Genomic DNA, 21,557 nt, shown 5'->3' on the forward strand with positions numbered 1-21,557 from the left:
TTCCTTTCTCCTTCCTCTCTCTGTTTCTATCAGATCACCGCTGCACAGACACACACAACTTCAGTGCATGACTCAGTGCACGCTCATGCCCCTCATTGTCTCTGCTGGCGTAAATTCTCCACCCCACCATGCTGGAGAGTCAGTGTTATCTAGAATGGCAGAATACCTAGGACCTCTCCTTTCTCCTCCTCTCCTCAGATATCCAAAGTATGGTCTATTTCTGTCCCTGCGTCTCTCAGCAAAGTGCCACTGACGTCTCGCTCTGTGCACTAAACAGAGGAGGGCTGTCAGTGATGGGTGTTCAGCTGAAGATCTGCATTTAAATAATGCCTCTCCCTTTTTTATTTCACCAGATTATGTTATGCTCAATTGCGTTTCTAGAAAAGGAGCAATAATAAGACAATGGATGTGTGATGATGAGTTTTCGAATTTGCTGTCCCTCTTTTCTCTAATTGAGAGTCATTACAATGATGAGATGTTATTTTTATAGCAATTAAGTAATGAGACATAAATGGTTATTGGGAGTGAGGAGGGAGGATGGAGTGATGGAGTGTGAAAAGGGTAAAGGGGATAAGGAGTGAAGGAAGCAGAAATGAGAAGAGGGGATTATTTACAAAAATTCATCTCTGAAATTGCTGAGTCACTAGAAGGGTAAAGCTGCAGACCAGCTCTCTTTCTCCTCCTGTCTCTTCCTCACCCACAAGCCCCAACACCAAGACACACAGCTTATTCCCACTGCCACCATCACCAAACACACACTTAATGCAATCCAAGAGAACGCTGGGTGCAGGAAGGAGGATGAGGCATATTGTTACTCCACACCAACCCTGTGGTATTGTTATCGGCTGTGCTTTCGTCATACAGACTCATAAAAACAAGCCAGATCGCACTAAACAGGGGGAAAGAAACCCATCCATTTATTTAAAACTAAATCAGCAGATTGCAGGCCTTTCAGTCAGATGATGTGTATTTGTTACATCACAAATAGGCATCATGTTGTTGTGGATTCTAGCATACGTCAGGGAAAAAAGGCGGTTGAAGATATCATGCCATTTTAATAGTCACAGCCTCTGGTCACAGATGGTATTTTGTGGATGTGGCCACAATGATGTTGCGTGTGTCTTCATTTTGTTTCTGCAGTGTGAGCTGGATGCAATGAAATTTCCTTCCCGATCAACATATCATTTCTATATGTTGTGCCACAAAACCTCTGACTCAAGGGCAAGTGTCTGAAGTGCTGGGTAGAGCTGGTGCCCCCAGGCGGGTGGCCTGGAGGCTGTTCCTGAAGGGATGAGCAGGTCTTGAGGGCAACAAGGAGGTCATACCAAAGGGCTGAGCTGGTCCGGAGGATTACCAGGAGACAGGACGGAAAGGCGATGGTGGAAACCTTCTCGAGGCTGGCTGCAAGGACGGGTGCTAGCTAGCTGGGAAGTTGGCTGGAAGCTAGCAGGCTGAGGTGCAGACAGGGCTAAACTGCAAGTCCATCTTAAGTTTATTTATAGTTGGTAATTACTCTACCATCAATGGTAAGTTTAGAGAATACACAAACAGTCTGTGGAGTTCCTAATGGCAGCATGTAGTCACTTGAAAGTAACAATTTAATGTCTGCTGGGTCCATATTTTTGGTCAGATCATTCTGTCACAATGCTGAGCACAGACACACGAGCACAAGACAAACGCAAAACACTTCACTGGGGAAACAGGCAACATGGAAAGTCTAAGATAGTTAGAGGCTGTAATCCAAGGTCAAGGAAATCCAAACATAAATCCAAACATGGGTGGCATGCATAGGAAAACAGGGAAGAACACTCAACATTGTATGAAGAAGATTGTCAATAGATAATGGGAAGACACTCACTTAAATAGGAAAGGTGATTGACGAGACCCAGTGGGGTAGGGCAGGGCAACCTGATCACAACAACAGGAAGAAAGGATCACAACAACAGGAAGAAAAGCTACACAGCACACAACAGGAATGATCTGGTGCTTTCCATTTACCTCGGAAGTTGGAGGTCGCAGTAGCAAGTTCCGTCACACCTGAGTATACAGCATTCTAGTACAACAACATGTTTAAGTTGGAAAACCAAGACTGATGCCTCTGGCCATTGTTAGCAATACCAGTTGATAATGATGCATTACGCAGTATTTAACACATACAAACACCGGAGCAACATGTCTACAGATATAAATTGGACAGGACTGTGTGTACGACTAATTTGAAGAGACACAAATAAGACAGAAGAGTGATAAACAGTATATTACACTAACATTAACATCTTTCACTACTGGATTTTAAGGTTGGGGTTGGTGAAGTTTTCACGGCTTTCCGAGACGGAAATCCCACTTAAGGGGGTGTTCCAGTTGAAATTTGTGACTTGGAACTCGGAAATTTCGACTTCCCATGTCAAATGAAACGCACCAATACATTCAAAATAAAACAGGAAATCCCAAAACCCCAAACCATCACAAGTTCTGGTTTTACATAAAAAACATGTGATCAAGATATGTGATGCATTATCATAGATTAAACTACCGACAGTCAGTCAGACTTGACAAATGCCCCAGTCAACTGCAACTTTTGCAAAAACATTTGTCCCTTTGCTGTTTTGCTGTTTTGAGTGTTGTCTGGTTCTGTTGTTTTCTACACATGAGTTACATTAGGAAAGTAACACACATACGCACACACACACACACACACACACACACACACACACACACACACACACACACACACACACACACAGCCCTAAACAAACAGAGCAAGGGTAGGCATCAGATTGGCTCCTATGGAATCAGCAAGCAGCATCAGCAATGAATTGACAGAGCAGCACCCCCTGCTGTTTGTTTAACAGTGACAGGAAGATCACACACATTGTGAGACACTGTGAAAACACAAAAATATATTGTGAGGAAGTGAAGGACAGGAGAGGAGTCTGATGTGATACAGTATGACTCAGGGCTATGAAGTCAGAGTGGGTTTAGCAGAGATTAAAGGATCAGAACAAGGAAAGAAAGTGTGGCAGACAAATAGAGAGTCCACTAAGTTCAGGAGCCTGCTGGAGACTACAGAGAGTACATTACTGTTACTCATCAATAACTGTAATCACAATTGAGTAATAACTCTCTCTCTCTGGAGGATGAAGTGATCAATATATTCAATAGTGTTTAATATCTGAACGAGGAAATATAATGTTCACATAATTTCTTAGCATGTGAGGAGTAAAAGGATAAGATGTCTTGTCGTCAGCAGACAGTGTCAGATTACATCTCCACCGCAGCTACTCTGTTCATCAATAACACAGAGTCCTGTCGACGTGTCTTTGAGCAAGACACTAAACCATTGCGATTTACATCCGTCACTTTAGATGGGCGTGGCAAGTAAATTACCCTTCAAATCAATTTTAAAAAGCACAATTTCTCCAGAGAAAGCAACACGACCAGCTGTTAAATTTGGAAACGTTTCATTTCATTTCATTTTCAAATTTATATCCCCGAGACACTGCTGCAAATACCGGGGGGTACCTGGAGAGATTGTGGAGGGCTCAGCTAAATTGAAAAAAATAGGAAAACTGACTTTATTTTAAAATAATTATATAGCTGCATGTTTGTGTTTAGGAGAAAAATGGACTGAATTACAAATTGGTGTGATGTTGATATTAAAATGGCTATAATCAGTAGGTTTATATTAGGACTGGACCCATAACTACTTGTAAGCAAAAGGAGTCACTCACAGAGAAAAACAAAAGAGAATGAAACTTTAGTATTTTGATTCTCACTCACTGCATTCTAGGCCGCAGCAGGCAGCAGTTTTCAGCAAAAAGCTCTAAAAGCTCACCGCTCCTTCAGCGTCTGTATGAGACGCCAAACAAAACTGCATATATACCTCATAAACCATAAGTAGAAGACCATATATTGTTGGATAAAATCAGCGTCAGTGCGCTTGTTTCCAAGTCTGCCCCCATGTATCCAAAAAATCACCTATTGCATGTTTTATGGCTGACTGCACAAGACATGTCTCAGTTTTGCATTGACCTGAATCAGCTGTTTTACACCAGACAAAGCAACTGAGAGTGCATGAAAACTAGTTAGCAAGTGAGCAGAAAAGTCTAAATGTTAGGCTAAAAGTAACAGATAAATGTCTGATAAGTCACACCAAATAGCAGTAGACCAAGTGTAAAAGTGACCAAACCTACTGAGAAAAGAAAAGAAGAGACAACAATTCAATACAATCACTGTGTCTTGTACTGGGATATGCTGGTGTACCAGCATATACAATACACGTTGGTAAGTTTAGCATAATGTTATAGACATGAATAACATGGGCATATAAGATGAAATATAAAAGATATCACAATGTTTTAAATTGTAAATTGTACTACCTTAAGTTTCTGTCGTCCCTTTCTGGTTCTAGTGTTAATTATAGTTGTGCATAAATGAAGGCACATGTACTCCACCTCATTCTTGGGGTCAATTGGCTGTGACAGCAAGAGCTACACAATCCTAAGACCCAATTAATGAGAGGATTTACTTATTATCACACTGACTGGATATAATTACATTAATACATTTAGTGTTATGGTTAAGTGCTTGATGGCAGATGCTATGGCCACCTTTAGCTCTCAGAAAGGGCCGTTGTTCAATGATGTAGTTATTTCTGTGGCACTTTATTCATGCTTTGTGGGCATCAGTAATTTTTATTTCAGACATCTTGCTGTTATTTGTGTTTCTGAAATGCTCTACATAACAGATGGGTAGATAGATATATACTCTTGCTTCGGTCTTTTACAGATGTTGACTCCCTGCAGAAAATCCAAGACTGCTGACAATCAGACCACATAAATCACCAGCATGTGTAACCAAAAGGTAGCACAGGATGGAAACACCAACCTCCACACTGTCCACCAGGTAACAAGGCCTAACAAATCTTTTAGGCTTGTATGTTCACATGCTAGCTGTGGGAGAGTTGACGAATAGATCACTTCATCATCACATACACCAAGAAATTCAATTATACACATGCGATCCAGGGGTGATTCATTCTCTCACAAGGAATATAGAATTTGGACTTTTGGGATTTTCATTTATTAGACTGAATATATAAAGATGGGCTCTCTGCGTGAAAGGTCTAGAAAATATTATATTTCCTCACTTCTGTAAGGATGACACTTCTCCTGGGATAGATGTGACCAAAAATTCTGTTGGAAAAGTAATTTGATAAATCAGACATGTGAAACATGTATCCTCACAGAAGGGGTACTAGATTTTATCTAAACATGAACTAAAGCACAGGAATAGCCAGCAGCCAGCAGAATACACATGCTCATGTGTTGTTCTGTATCCAGTGACCTCACTCGCTCAAGATGCTGTTTCGTCATGCATTGATTTGGCTCGAAGGGTTTTGTCGAACATGTTCATATTTGCCCTTTGATCCTCAGAGAGGAAAGGTGAGCTGTGATCCATCCGGACATAAACAGAACCCTGCTAATTAAAGCTGAAAACAGTCAGCAGCAGCACACCTCTTTTTTTAGCTCCAACACCCTGCTTCACACATCACAAACACACACACTCATCACAGTCAAGTTTGACTTCAGCTCCAGACATGCATGATACAGCCACGATCTACCATCCCTTTAAACCATTGATTTAACTTGCATAGGAATGTTGCTAATAATAGGCATATCTAATCAATGAACACACACATACGTTAACCTTGGGTTGACTTTACAAGTCTGCTATGCAATCTCCCTGCAATACCTGACAATAACCATCAGGAGCGTCTCTCAGCAGGGTGCAGATCATTTCTGTGCAGGAGTGTGTGGATGAGCTGTGAGTGTGTCCTCCATGCAGTAACGCAAAATGGAAGCGACAGATACCTGGAAGAGCGGAAGAGTTGGAAGGAGAGGAGGAGACCTCTATTTTTGGAGATGGTATTCTCATGGCGTCTCAGGGGAGAGGGCCGCTATATGGGCTCCCCTCCTCAGATGGCAGAGCTGGAGAAACCTGCAAGAGAGGAGCAGCAGAGGATGTCAGTCACAGACGAGTAACCATGAGGATTTTGCAAATGCAATATATTTTGTCTGAATCAATAAATTCAGGGGGCAGACTGGTTTTGGGAATGAGCTTCACTCACACTCCATACTTCCTTTTGCCCTGCAAATTGAGTGACTTCCACTGTAGAGCATCATGGGACTAAATGTAACAATAAAAAACAACACAAAAAGCCCACCAGCCAATTTTTCTCCAACATCCAGGCCTTTTCTGTTGCTGTGACAACAACAAGGACAAGAGGAGGCAACCTTGGACGCTGGACAGCTTTGTGTCGATACAACACAGGCTTCCTCATGAAGGCTGTCAGCTTTACAGTGCACCAACACTGACTCACACCTCACAGCAATTCCGTCTGTAGCGAACTGATCTGAAATATCTGTGGCCAAACAGTTTAAATCCAGAGTCATAATTTGGTAATTAGACTGAATTCAGGCAGCAACCACTCAGACCACCACAGTTAATGTCAGACAGCAAATTTCTCTCTTTGGGTAAAATGATCTATAGATCTAACTGAGATGACGCAGTGGATTTTAGACCATGAGTGGCTGAATAAAGATTGGTTCAATAAGTTTAAAGGGTGAGGTTAAACTGAACAAAAACACATTTACCTGTCTGTTTTTGAAGATACTTAACTTTTAAGGCAGACATACACACATCTTGATCAGGGCTGCAGCCAAGAATTTAAGTACAGGCATCATGACACAAGTCTCCTCAACCATCCCACCCATCGCAATCAGAAAATTTGGACCCAACACTAATAACATCTCTAATTTACACATATCATTTAGATTATCTTCAGGAGAATACATGCAAGTTTTCCAATTTAAATTTGTTTAAAAATACTGGAAGCAGCCTATAAAACACCCACCATGTATAAGCAAAATTGTAAAATGTAAACTCCAAATCTGCCCTGGATATGAGAACATGCCCTCAGTGTCCTCAATGGTAGTTACTCTGTGGGCAAAATTAGTTTAATTATAATGACATGAATTAATTGCAAACATCAACACAGGCCATTTGGACATTGTTATTTTATTTATTTAGGTTATTTGATTGACCTGCCATCTATGTTTGTGCTACTTAATTTGTTGTTTTCAAAAAAGGGCAAGAATCTTTTTCTTCTTACCGTTTGTTTTGTTCATTACATGTGTATTATGTATGTAAAATGGTGTTTGTGTGTCAAAGTGCTGGCATTTTACATTTTACATAAATGCGAGAATGAAATATAAATAGGCGGAAAAATAAATAAATAATAGTTGAAGAAAAAATGGCAAGAGGTTTTTATAAGGAATAGAGCCACACACATTGATTTATGTGATTACTGCTGATTGCTTTGTGATTATAGCATTAACAGGAGGTTATGGTTTATGTTTTGATTCACCTCCACGTCACAAGTGAGTCATACACATACAGGTGATTTGGCACAAGATAAAACCAAAAGCTTTCACCCTGAAAAGGCTGTCACCCAAGGGTACTGCATCATTCACTCTCCACACTACTCAGTACACCATCTGAAGTCTGCCAGAAGAGCCAGTGGCAGAGACTTTGTGTTTAGTATGACATCTTGTGGAGGAAATTAGCATTTCAGATACAAGAAAGGTATTTCCCCTCAGTAGGATAGCGTCACAGTATAAACGCATGTATTGTGATGTATTTTATAATGTGTGAAATAGTTACTATGCCTTTTACAAATGTTCCACATACCTTATGATTGATTAATATACAATCAAATAACACGTAAAAGTTGAGAATGCGTTGCCATACCATAGAGAGTTCATTGTCAAAGCACGCAGTTAAAACACTATAAATACATAAATAATGTCTTTCTGTGTGCTTTTCGATGTTCTTTTGTATTATAACTATCACTAATAATTTACAACAAGTCAGCTATTCTGACAATATTTATATGCTAACACCAAACCCATTCAATTATGTTTCTTTATGCCCCAAAACAATTTCAATGATATTAAAAAAATTGGGAGTATCAAATTGAATTACATATAAAGAATCAATTGTGTGAAAAGAATGTAATTTAAACCTAAAATGTAGCCTTCTGAATAAGAAACTCTGTCTTTGTCTCTGTCTTAGTTAACAGCTTTTAATAATTACCGTTTAAAAGCATGTTACCCCTAGCTTTGTCTGTGACTATAATTATTTATTACTTACTTGTTCTTAGGGTGGTGTATAGGAAATAAATGTCTTGCAGATGTGTAGCCTTGGGGGGAAAAATGGTGAATGATGGGAAATGGAGTTTTGGGACTTTCTGAGCTTCACCATATCCTAAACATCTACAAGAGAACAACATGTTAATAATATAATAATATCCAATTGTTCAAAAAAATCCATAAAACAGCGGACTGTGATAACACTTTAGAGGCACTGGGTGCACCGAATAAAAAGGAAGCACATCACACTGACTTCAAATCCCAGAGTGCTTTGAGAGCTGTGACTTCCTTCTGGTAGTTGTAGTTCACAAAGGTCGTTTCCGTCTATCTAGCCAGCATTAGGTGGTGGAATCTGCTCTGCAAAGACAAACACATGTGAAATTATTGATCAGGTAGGGCAAACAGCTTATTCTGCCGGCTCCCGCCTATTGATCTTGTCGATGAAATTGTAAATGTAATTTTAATTTCCTATGGTAAGTCCTTATTTTACCCGTCAACGTAGAAGCTACAACCAGTGTACAAAATCAGCGCTTACATGGCGATGCATTTCCTTTTGTTCAGCTAGCTTATGTGTTGGAATACAGAAGCTAAATTCTCAGAAATGTTACTCATTTAAAATAAACAGTGACTGAAAGGATTCATTGACGTAAGCTAACGAGCTGTTTCCAATTTTAGACACACTGTAGCTGCACATTCCGGCGACACTTGACACGTCGACATTTATTCAGCTACTATCGGTGAAGTTAGACATTTATCAGCCATATGGTTAGCTGCATAAATATATAACCTGTAACTTACTCTTTATTAGCTTTGAGCTACGTTAGTTAGCATTAGCATTAGGCTTGTCGCAGTTAATGTTGTTTACATCCGGTACTGCGGGTTGGCGGCTTCGCACGGCTGTGGCCCCATATTCAGACCTGCTGTGTAACACGACTCTGTCTGCTGCTCATTACATGCTAAATAATATTTGGATGATGTCAGTTTAGTGAAGAATGTAAGCGTCAGCTGGTCCTGTCATATTCACTAACCGAATTGTCTCGTTTCTCACAGGGTTGTGTGAATTTATGGAAACATGTCAAAGAAACGGGGCAGGTAGGATCTTTTGACCCTGGTGTATTATTGTATATGACACTGTACTTCCCTATGCACCTGGAATGACACAGCAAGAAATACTCTAATCTCTAACCTAATCACTTTTATGAACAACTTTAATCCAAGAGTTCATTCAACCTCAGTCTAGTGACTTTAAACTTGGATAAAACATTATCCTGAAACTGTATGTACACTCAATCTATCTATCTATCTATATGGCATGCCGTTTAGGAAATAATATATATATGAAGTTTGTCCGTCCTAATATATGGAATGGAAGTCTGAATATATTGAATGGAATATATATGTGTTTGTAATATTAGGTACCTGCTTGTTTCAGCTCTGGCCTTTGTTCTTGATGATAATTAAAAACAATGTTATGTGTGTTTGAGCTGTGTGTTTGTCAGCACAACAGAAGCCTGTAATGATAAACCTGCCAACACATACTGTTAACTAAATTAGCCTGATCTGACAAAACTATTTTAACTGTCATTTTACAGTATTAATGGCTCAGATAAAGCATCATATTGATTGTTTACTACCCACACCTCAGCACACAGTTTTTCCTGCCATGGTCATATTAGACCAGAGACAAGTCAATAAGTACAACTGCTTGAATCTGCCTCTATGAGTCTCACAAATGCTCAAAGTTCTGCACATTCTCACTTTTGTACCACATATTTCAGTAAAATGCATAGCAAAGGTGATTTAGATGAAACCGCACCCCGCACCCGTATGACGAAAGCCTCAACAGTATATGACAGCTACAGTAGGATTTGTGCAACTGCAATGATGAATTTGAGAAGATGTAACTACAAGTTTGCAACTCCTGAACTTCTATTTTTTCTCTGTTCCTTCGAATTTACTGATACACATGCATGACTGTTTTTTTTACAACTACAAATTCCACTGTCCCATGTGCTCAGTTGTTTTGCTCAAATAATACCTTCATACCCATCCGCTGATAATTTTCATATATAACAGATTTACAGCCTTGTGTGCATATGTATCATTTCCGTTCTCATTGTTTGGAGCAGCAGTACCAATTTGGAACTGTGGATGACTTAAATTTAATTTCATATCTTAAAGATCTCCTCAGTCAAAACAAATAACCCACTAATACTGATTTGAACAGCTCATTTAGTACTTCAAAAAGTTTATTCTTCTTTAGATCTACAACTAATATTAATATGGATCTTATTCCCTCTCTGTTCACAGGAAGCGTAGCAGTGGAGAGCTGAGTGAGAGCTCTGCGTCAACCCTGAGCCCAGACCCTGACAACCTGCTGGGCCGTAGGATTCAGCACACCTGGAGGGAGAAGGGCAACGTGACCAAGTGGAAAGGCACTGTTCTGGAGCGCCTAACTATGAACAGCTCCCTCTACATGGTTAAATATGACGGCTTTGATTGTGTGTACGGCATAGAGCTCTTCAAAGATAACCGGGTGTCCAACTTGCAGGTGTTGTCAGAGAAAGTTGGTGAGTGTGACCGTGTCTATCTCTAATTGTGGACATATTTTTGCTTTGGTTGTGTGAAACAGTAAAGTATTGAGAAGTGGTGTTTTCTGGCCATTTTAAAATGGTAAGTACTTTAGTCACACTTGTACATCAGTGATCGCCTTGAACAACACTATTGTGGCCTTTTCATAGGATTTTCTGTTTGAAGCTTGAGTTAGTGTTTTTCTCATTGTCTATAGTGAGGTGACTATCCAGTTCTTCTTTTGTTTATTCTGTATGCCCCAACATTGCGGGTGACAGAATTATGTTATTATATTATAATATATTACTTTAGCCCAGGGTGGGAAATTAACGTTTTAAAATGTGAACATCCACCAGCCACTCTTCTAAATCACCAGCTACATAGTAAATATTATTTTGTGTCTGAAATCTACCAGTCACTTCCATATTTTACAAGCATTTGGCTGGTGCTAATTCCACACCATGTTTATCCCAATCTAAAGATACTGGACTTTTTTTGTGTGCAAAGAATGTTATATTTGACAAACTGTCAATTTTTATCCTGGTCAATTTGAAAAGGTTTATTTACTTCAGTGGGCTACAATAAAGTGGCTATTGAACAAATCTGATAGTCTGTAAAGAGTTTTGCAGAATTTATTGGAGCTTTGTCAGAATTGTAAGTCAGGCTGAAACAATTCATCGATTAAATCAATTAATTCGATTACTAAAAAACAGAGACGCAAATTCTTTGCATCGATGCTTCGTTTAATCCATATAACTATATAGCACACTGTTTCGCATGGACATTTAGTCTATAACTGTCACACATTGCGCTTACACTGTGTGAAGACGATGTGATTATGATGGCGCTGTTATAAAGTGGAGGAAGAGAGAGAAAATAGCGAGGGCTGAAGAAGAAAGTGTCCAAAGTATCCGATTATTTCAAGCTAAAAGAAAACAACAACTCTGTAATGTTACAGTCCGTCCACCGTAAAACGAAACTTATGTGGCCTACCGCAACAGCACGACGGCACCTGGGGCCATATCCAGGATATCTTTAAGCTATCTGGCTTAACTAACTCTAACAATCATGGTCGAGATAAGCGGTACCATGAAGCTGGTTATCAACTCGGTAACTCAACCCAGGGTTTCCCAATCCAGCCGTGAGCGCGTTCACATAAAAGATGCGGTGTTAGCATCAGATGACCAATCGCAGACATGAACAAGTCCACTGGCATCATCAGAACGTCATATTTTACAAACAAAGAGCAAACTGTAACACTACAGAAATATAACATGGTCTAAGTAATACAGCTGCAGCTGACACATGCAGGGAGACAGAAAATCACTGACAGTGTGAATGCCTAAATGAACAGGCATAGTCTAATAACAGTGCGTTGATTTGATGTGTTCTTATGAGCTGAGTGAAAATAGCAGCCTTATTCTTTCAGCTCGGCTGTGTGTCGGTGTTTCCACATTAAAAGACTCAGGCACTGAATAAGTGGTCTTCCACCTCACTTTAAAAAACTTCTTGTCACTTCAAAAATGAGATTAATTCCTTTAACAATCAAAAGTGTTCCAAACATTGTTCTAAATTAACTTCACAAAGCAATAAAATGAAAAATCTATTCATGCCATAAAATGTGCTCAAATAGTGGTTGAAAGACTAAATCTCAACATTTAGGCTACTGAACACTCGCCTCATTACCTGCACCTACATCGCAAAAAAGGTGGGGCTGAACATTACCAGTCTCTGTAGTGGGCCTATAAGAAATCTACTAACCTAAAATTAATAGCCTACGTTCATTTTAAAATTTATTTCAATATCCCTACCAAACTGATCATAATATTCAGCCTCACATAAGAAGAATGAAACCCGTTTATTTTACCGGCTGCGACAGTGTGAAATGGACTGGGAGCAAATAAAAAATATTAAACACATTTCAAAGTAGTTAGTAGGCTTACTGTAAAAACATGTAGGCCTACAATAGCCAAGGCTTTTATGCTGCGTTCCAATTCCCTTTGAAATTTTTAACTTTGAACACCAAAATTCCTACTTCCCATGTGTGACGTCATTCCCAGCTCCGACCTCTGACTTCCAAGGTAAATGGAATGCAGCATAAATCAGTCTCTGTGGGATGATATCGCTATAACCCACAAGGTTTTCTTTGTATCACTGCAGCAAACATAAAGCAGCCTATAAAACAGTCTGTGGGATTTCCTACAGATGGTGATGTCATTTTCCAAGTGAGCTGATTGGTCAGTAGGTGGTGTTTTCATAGAGTTGATCTCTTATCTGGAACATAACCTGCTCTGGAGCAGGTTAGCCATTCAGCATAAGTTACCATGGCGATCTAACCCGGTAAGAAGTGAACCACTGTCGTGGTACTAAAAACTCAGGGTTAACCTCGAAGTTACCTCCATAAGCTCAAATACTGCTTTGTGGTACAGGCCCCTGATCAGAAAGCACCTGGTGTTATGCCAGCAGACCACAGAAGGTAACAGTAACAGCAACTTTAGCATTTAATGACGTCGTGCTTCTTAAAACATGTATCGATGAAATAATCTGTAGAAGCTTTGAGTACTAAAATCATTAGCTGCAGCCCTAATTGTAAGATAATATAATATTTTGATGTCCTCATACACTGTGTCATCTGGGATCTGTAAAGTTTTTCCAATTAATGGGCTTACCAAAATTTGTTCTTTCTGCAGTGAACAATAAGATCAAGGTGCCTCCCGGGGCGGAGGAGCTGGTGGGCCGAGCTGTGGAGCATCTGTTCGAAAAGGAAGACGGTGAGAAAAATGAGTGGCGAGGCATGGTGCTGTCCCGAGCCCCAATCATGACCCACTGGTATTACATCACCTACGAGAAGGACCCTGTGCTGTACATGTACCAGCTGTGGGACGACTATAAGGACGGAGATCTGCGTGTCCTGCCTGAATCAGGTATAGCCACGAGAGCTTTCTTGTTTGTGTTCATAAAACTGTCAGTGTTTTCAGATGCTCCTGGAAAGGTGGGAGTAAGAGAACAGGACACATTTACATAGTCAGCATTACAAAACACTCCAATCTCCATGCTGCCTTTTTTTTTTGGACATTTTTATACGGTTTCTCCTTGATTCAGTGGTGAGATAGTATGTTATATTATGGACACTCTTATCATGAAGACACAACACTATCTACAAGAAATTGTAGGAAACTAGCAGATTTGATAGATAAACTGGGGCAAGCTCTTTGGTAGGGTTTAAGGCGAGGGCGTTGTTTTGTAGATAATTATCTCATCGCTGCAGTTTGTGTTGCAAATGTTTAAACTTTGGCTGCTAAAAAATTATACTGTATAAGAAGAAATTTTCTTTCGCTTACTTATTTGGCTGTTTTTTTATCTGTCTGACATCCAGAGAACAAACACCTGCTGCCAGCAGACAGGAAGCCGGGTGAGGAGCCAGAGAGCCTCGTGGGTAAACAGGTTGAGTACGTTACAGATAATGGTCTAAAGAGGACGGGCTTGGTCATCTACCAGGTCCCAGCTAAGCCCACAGTATACTACATCAAATATGACGATGATGTCCACATTCACGTCTACGATCTGGTGAAGACCACCTAGTACTGACTGTCCGGTTTCATCTTCAACTACTGGCTCATCTCTGACCTGACTAGTCTTTATCTGTTTAAGTGTTACAGATTTCAGCTTATCTCCAGCGGGAGGCGATGTGCCGAAGATCAAAGGCCTCGTCTTTTTTGGGGGGGGGTTGGGTCTTTTTAATGTTTTTGGCCTCCAGAGGCTTCTTTCATTCTTGCATTACAAGACATGTTGGTTTTTGATTCTCAATTTTGTGTTGACCTCGATGCATGAGCATTAGGTCCTTTTCAATGTAAATAAAGCAGGTCTGAGACCAGTCGTAATGCCCAGCAGAAATGGAGCTAGAGGTTTGTTTTGGTTAAACCACACTTGTATAGTGCAACTTTAAATTCATACTTTTTGTAAGCAACGCATCAAACTAAAAGAATTCAGCTTTCTTACCTATACCTCTGTGTTTTACTCGTAATTCATTTCACTTTTATATGCCTGTGCTATTTATTTCATTTGGAATACCTGGCTGCTGGTAACATTTTGGCAAAACCTGTCTGCTGTGCTCTGTGTGTCTCTGGGTTAGGCCTCAGTTTGTTGGATATAGAAAAAGTATTCATTCACAGCTCAGATGAACTCAGATTTCAGTTGGAGTGTATAGGCATTGATGAGACTTAACTGTCTCGAATCGTGGATAAAAAAAAGATTATCCTTTAAAAAGTCATGTATCATATTTCTGTTCTGATGCATCATGTAAACTGCAAGTTTTCTACGTTATAATAATATATGAAAAATACTGATGTTGATGTCAAGTTGTTTCAACCGTGTTTGTGCTACACACTATTTATGTAGTTCAAATTGGCAACCAACATTGTTTAGTATTTCGGATTGAAGTCTTTATTATTTGCCAAAAATGAAAAATGTGACATGATATATTCATGCCTCAAAATACTGTTCATTGTGACCCTAAATATGTTTTGTTCTGTAAATATAATCTGAGACATTTTTATGAACATAAAAAACAATCTGCTTGAAAAAAATGTTCTCGTCCATCCATCCATCCATCATCAACCGCTTATCCTGCGTCCAGTTATTGTTAAATGCTGTTTGTGTCGCTGTGCTGGATATTTTGTTCATTCAAGTAAAAATACATTAATTAAATCAAATAAACACATTTTTGTCAGATTAGGTACATGAGTGACTCCCTATAAGTTGTTTATGTGAAGCACTTCATAAGTTATCTATGAAAGAGGTCCTGTTGTACAGGTAGTAAAACAAACAATGAATTATCATAGTGATCTGAAAAGGTTTTAGATCTGTTCTGATATAATGAACTAATGCATATTTTTGCCCCTTTGTTTGGGTTGTCTGAGGTGATCTGACAGTGCTTCTCTTACTGAATGCTGCACTTTAAACTAGAATTTATAATCCAGGTTTCTGACCTTATGACCTCTAGTTTTATCAGGGTTGTGATTTTTCCGGCTTAATCCGGAAAATTACTTTTGCCAGTAAAGAGTAATGTTACGGATTACTATTTCCAAAACAGTTGTATTATTACTGAACGCACCATCCCTGACGAGAATGCGCGACCGCACTGCAGCTCAGCGGCACCGGACCTTATGCTGTTAAAGTCAGCTGTTAGCCAAGAAGCTAAAGGACAACTGGAGAACAGACAGAGAGAGGTATTTGCGACAGCTGTAAGTAACGTCATTGCAATTACTGTGTCACAGTCTAATCTGCAAAGAACATTGTCGTCCGTTGTAAACTTTGACCAGCAAACGACCAGCAAACAGTTCTACATTTTACTAATGCTAACACTACATATACAATGCTAATTGATAGCATCAGCTAAAGCAACACAGCAACGTGAAACTCAGAGAGAAACTCCGGCCGCTGCTGCCAGTGATGCTTGGACTCATCGGGAGAGAGAGGCGTTATAATAGGCTATCACTCAGCAGTGGGCCTATGTAAAGTAGCTAATATTACTTTTTTATAGAGTAGGTCTATAGCCTATGCTAAGTAACTAGTAGGTAATATTATTTCTGAGTAACTTGCCCAACACTGAGTTGACAATAAGGAACAGAAAAATTGGGAATGTTTTGATTATTGCTTGTTAGAGGCTGTGTCTAATGTTTTCTTTGACTTTGTTGTCTATTGATCACTCATGTATCCTAAAAATAGACTTTGCTGTGTGAGTGGTTGCTTTTTAAGTCGTCCTTATGTTAAAGGTTTTGGCACGTTATTAATTAATTCCTTGTGAAGGGTTGTGACAGGGTTTAGGCTATATTAGGCCTTTTCACACGGGTCGCTTTGCGCTCCTCATCAACAGACAGGCAAACAAGCGCTCCGGGAGGTAACCATGGCAACGGCTTCTGTGTGACTCCCGTAAAACTGTCGCGGTCGCTCTCGTCTCACGCACACGCCCGCCCGCTGCCAGAGCTGAAATGTCAAACGTTTTCCTACAGTTTATCAACAGATAGAGACTGATCAGCTGTTTGAGTTTCCTGAAGAATATGTGTTTCTTCACCAGTCAGGCCACCAGGTCTTAAACAGGCAACAACCTTTGCTGCTGTCTCTTATTCATGAAAAATCATCTATTAACTTCAACTGAACTAATCTGAAAGTTGGTAGTTACATTATTTAGTTATAGACTCAATTATTTCATGTTTCATGTTGCACATTTAGCTGATGAAGTTTGGTAAAAATGAATACAAAAAAATAATTATTATAGAGAGGTTGCGATGGCGCAGTGGATTAGACCCCTGTCTTTGATTCCCACTGCAACACATCCATTAAATAAGTTATTGTCATGGGTGCTGCTTTACCTTCCATGTTAGAGCCGGCGCCAGTTTCATCGGGGTGTTGGGTGGTCTCAGTATATTTTCCTGCTTTTTTGCCCTTTGCCAATCACATGCCTATTTTATATCTTTATATAATGCTGACATAGTGCCACAACTGACTGATTCAGAATGTGGATATATTATTCGAAAAATGTGTGTATTAACCATGCAAGTGGATTTCAAAATCTAAACAACATATAACATGAGCTGAGAGATGTTTTTCCTTGACCTATTACTCAAGTCAGCAGATGGATATTTTGAAGAAGCTGCTTGAATTTAGACCAATATTTTTATCTTCATCTTTCAAATGCAATGGTAATATACGCTTTTATTTTTTATTTTATATAAACATTAAAAAAGGTACAATTAAGTACGAATTTGTGAGAGGTGAGCATACTTGACATGTGTGAGGTTCCAGCATGCAGTGCAGTGTGATTTTTATACCTGTAAAAAAAGTAAGAGACTGTAGTTAATAGACTGCTTTGATCCGACTTTGAAATTGTCACCAATCTTTTTTATTCATCTTATTAAACAGCTTGATTCTGAAATTGACACTTTAGCTTTCCATGCTAGCAGTGAGACAAAAGCTGTTACATGTTTGAGGGGCTCAACAACAAAAAAACAAGATAATATTGGTCAAAACCAGACTATTAGACATTGAATAAAAAGAAAAAAAAATCTTAACCAGGGCTGGCGATGGCACAGTAGATAAATGCCTTTGGTGTGAGAGACCTGGGTTTGATTCCCACTGCAGCACATCCACCAATGTGTTCCTGACACTTAACCCCTAGCTGCCCCAGAGGAGTGCGACCTCTGACATACATAGCAATTGAAAGTTATTTTGGATAAAAGCGTCAGCTAAATGAATAAATGTAATGTAAATGCTGTGTGTTTTGCTTTAACAAGAATACGTCTATAGCCATGCAGCTTTATGAGGCTGTCACGGTGGCGCTAAATGCTAACATCTTCACAATGCTGGTGTTAGCAGGTATTTTTGTCATGGTCTCCGTGTTATTTTAACATGTTGGCGTGCTAGCATTTGCTGATAAGAACACAAAGAAGAACACAGCCACAGCCACTTTAGTTTTGCAGATATGTGGTTATAAACAAATGTATTGGACAAATAAAAAGTCAGAAAAGTGAGTGACTGAAAAGTCAGAGGATCATCAAAGTTCATCCTGTAAATCCTAGTAAATCTGCACGCTATGCTTTATAAAGTTGTAGCTTAACTAACTCAACATTTTCCCTCTAGTTTTGCTGCTTCACTTTTTGTAGCCTATTTTAATCAGATCCCTGATTAGCTTCTGTATTTAAAGGCCAATGAAATCAGGGGAACAGAAGCTATTAAGTTACACAGATAATTTAAGATACAGCAGTAGAAACTATGTAAAAGCTGAACATTTTCATAATCCTTATTGATAACTTTATTACTCTTATTTCTGCCCCATAAAGTAGGCTACTAAGATGCAGACTACATTGATCATGCAAAAGGCTTCTGTTTTGTATTGAATTATTTTTTCCTATTTTTTGGTAAATACACAGATAATAGCTGCAGTTATCTGTCCTACAGTACTGCAAATTATTTATCATCAACAAAATGTTACTAAAGATGACCCTGCTTAAATATTTGTAATGATTTAATGCCAAGCACAATCTGCCATGAGGTGGAGCTTATGTCTGATAACAGGGATGAACTGTGTCTGTTCATCAAACATCAGCTCTGCTTTGATGAGGAGCAGATGAGAGACATGTTCTCTCCGGATTCCTGCTCCTCCTGACCACACATGTAGCCACATGCTGACTGCTGACCGCCTTTCCCTCCCCCAGAGTCCCTCCATGGTGCCAGGGTGCTGGTGACGGGTGCCAGTACAGACAGCCGGGAACAGTTGGCATACCATCACGCCAGGCTGGGTGCCCAGATAGTAATAACAACTAGGAGGGAGTGCATGCATTACACAAGGTCTGTGCTCTTGAGAATGTGTCTGATGCAATTTGTCACCTGTTGTGCACTTCCTTTTACACATCAATCACTATTTTCTACCATTTTCTTTCTTCATTAAACCATCTGCCTGGACTCCTGGCAACAGCTTTTATTGGTCAGACATAATAATTATAAACCCAAGTATCTTTTACTGTGAATACATCTCTTCTCACAAGGTCAAAGTGACTTCTATTTTCAATTCAGGCAAAACAGGAGAAATAAAGGACCATATATGCCTGGTTATTGCTTTGATCATGTGTGACTCTATATCCGTCCTGTGGGTGGCAAAAGTGCTTGGGGGCCCAAATAGGCTGGACAACCACATGTAACGAGGCATGTTTTGCTCCCTTAATCTCTTTCTTCATTACCAGGACAGTAGTTAGAAAAAACAAAACTGATCACACCAGGGATATTACAAAATGGTCAGCCGCCTCAGTAGTTGTTCATTTATTTCTTTCACACAAGAGAAAAGGGCTAATTCAGGGATCATGTTTAGCTCTGTATGGGGCTAAAACAAACAGTAAGTCAGGTACCGTTTGTCAGCTGTTTATGAGCTCTATGAAGAGAGACTTCTTTGTGCATAACACTATTTATACACTCACTCAAACATATGAAAGGCTGTTATTAGAGAATCCTTCCCTCTGTTTTGTCTGTGAGTTACATTATTACAGGACCTTCCTGGAAAACCTTGAAACTTTCTCTGCATTCTTATTGGCCAATAAACAAATGCACTTGACTCTTTTGTGTTGCTTAGCAACGTCAGCCAGTCCCTGGTTTTTATATATGAAAAACCAGCATGCTGCCAATCTGGAGACTTACAGGGTGCAGTGTGAATGAGACCAGCCTCCGATGCATTTTTAATTAAAATGTTGCAGGCTTTTCTGAGCAAGAGGGGCTGTAACCATTGTCTGGGATCGTTATTAACAGAAGATGGCGACATGATTGATTTTTATGTTTAGTGTCAGTGGAGATGAAGATGATTTGTCATTCAAATATAACTTACATGTTGGTTTTATGCTTTGGATTTCAAAATTTAAACAATCATTAATTTGTATTGATCTTAAACTGTTTTACGTAAATACTTTTTTAAAGACTGTGCTTTTTTCATTTTAGGTGGGTCTGACTTTTCTGTTTAAAGTAGCCTATTTGCCATGCGTAACAACCATGGGGATCCTGTCAGGTCACTCATGCAGGTATCCTGGTAACAACAGAAAAAAAGATTGAGAGAGTATTTGTGATCTGTTTTCAGAATTGGTAATGTCTAAAGCCTAAAGTCTTTTCCATCATGTTCATCTCAACCTATTAAATTCCCTTTTTTTTTATAAATGTTTGGACGCACCTCTATAGCTTTTGACATTTTGTGTAAATTTAAATAGGCTACAACTGGTAATATATGACATAACGCTGAAGCATCTTGATTATGTGGAGTGATTTAAAGTCTTTAATTGTAAATCTGTGTCTGTTACTATGTTTTTTTTTCTGTACTGGTAATTTGTTTGCATGTATCAGATGTTACACCAGTACTGGAGCAGACAGCAGGATCTATCGGTCTTGTGTTTTCTCTGGTGTGTGAGCATTTCTCTCAGACTTCGTAGTGACTGTAGATATCTTACATTTGCTCAGGTCTGTTTACTGATATTAATCAAAGCTCAGAGAAGGCCTGGCTCTGCATCCAACCCATAAGCAGTCCAAATACTGGCAGTGAAGTGTAATAAAAGGAAAAGAAACGTGCAAATGGGATGGATACTGTGTACGAGACTCATTCCCTAACTATTTCTGATCCTAATGGGTTCCTAGCGCTGCCACTACAAAAAGTTCACACTAAATGCTTTCTTTGGCACCATGAATAACAATGTGTTAGTCAGGTCAGCCTCCCAACACTTGTTTTTAATAATTAGGATGATTGCCTATATAGTTTTAGGTTTCCTGTTATATTTGCCGTTTTGTGTGCAGTGATGATCTCTCCTGCCAGTTGCATACCAACTCTGGGAAATGGACATTTTTGCCCCTTTTTCATTCACCTGGTCACTCAAACCTCTTTAACACATACTGAATAAACTACTAAAGTACTACATGAACTAAGTGCTAGTCCCTGTCCATTACAGTATCTGAGGTAGCCACTTGGAATTTAGACCCCTCATATAAGACGGATCATGTGTATCCGGTCCTCTAAGTCCTCAAAGTGTTGCACACAGTAACATGTTAAGTAAGACTTTCTGGCAGCAGGCCATCTCATTTAAAACATCTGAGTGAAGAATGGAGTGTAGTCAATAGGACACAAGAACGGGATAGAGCAGACTGCTTTTCTTTTCTTTTTTTTTGTCTTTGGGGTCTCCCCAGCACCTAGTGTGTGTTAGTGTATGTCTTGGTTTCAGATTCAACCATCAAGGTGGTGTTGATGTGAGA

At 39.5% G+C, this 21,557-nt stretch overlaps 1 protein-coding gene and 1 long non-coding RNA gene across 5 annotated transcripts; one reads left to right on the forward strand and one right to left on the reverse strand.

Annotated features, from left to right (window-relative positions):
* Positions 1-793: 793 nt before the first annotated feature.
* LOC119902910 lies at positions 794-8,570 on the reverse strand. The gene is made up of 3 exons (XR_005444382.1): positions 8,467-8,570; positions 8,215-8,336; positions 794-6,000 (listed from the first exon to the last, which is right to left on the reverse strand). It is a non-coding gene; the product is annotated as an uncharacterized LOC119902910 (long non-coding RNA).
* Positions 8,511-15,386, forward strand: LOC119902909 (spindlin-Z-like). 4 transcript variants are annotated; one of them, XM_038719300.1, is made up of 5 exons: positions 8,511-8,605; positions 9,264-9,305; positions 10,524-10,783; positions 13,475-13,708; positions 14,161-15,386. In XM_038719300.1, the coding sequence occupies exons 2-5, from the start codon at positions 9,286-9,288 to the stop codon at positions 14,364-14,366; spliced, it is 720 nt and encodes a 239-aa protein (XP_038575228.1). In that variant the 5' UTR covers positions 8,511-8,605; positions 9,264-9,285; the 3' UTR covers positions 14,367-15,386. The 4 variants fall into 4 exon arrangements, with proteins under 4 accessions (XP_038575228.1, XP_038575229.1, XP_038575230.1 ...); XM_038719301.1 differs by having other exon boundaries at positions 8,559-8,686; XM_038719302.1 differs by lacking the exon at positions 8,511-8,605 and adding an exon at positions 8,888-8,950.
* The last annotated feature ends 6,171 nt before the right edge of the window (positions 15,387-21,557 follow it).

Source organism: Micropterus salmoides, unplaced genomic scaffold (assembly GCF_014851395.1).
Source record: "Micropterus salmoides isolate LMB-PRFRI ecotype aquatic unplaced genomic scaffold, ASM1485139v1 Ms_hic_scaffold_14, whole genome shotgun sequence".
NCBI lineage: Eukaryota > Metazoa > Chordata > Actinopteri > Centrarchiformes > Centrarchidae > Micropterus > Micropterus salmoides.

Coding starts and splice junctions, on each gene's coding strand:
- LOC119902909 (XM_038719300.1), top strand. CDS start 9,286: ATGTCAAAGAAACGGGGCAG. Junction 10,784..13,474: donor GGTGTTGTCAGAGAAAGTTG/GTGAGTGTGACC, acceptor TTCTTTCTGCAG/TGAACAATAAGATCAAGGTG. Junction 13,709..14,160: donor GCGTGTCCTGCCTGAATCAG/GTATAGCCACGA, acceptor TCTGACATCCAG/AGAACAAACACCTGCTGCCA.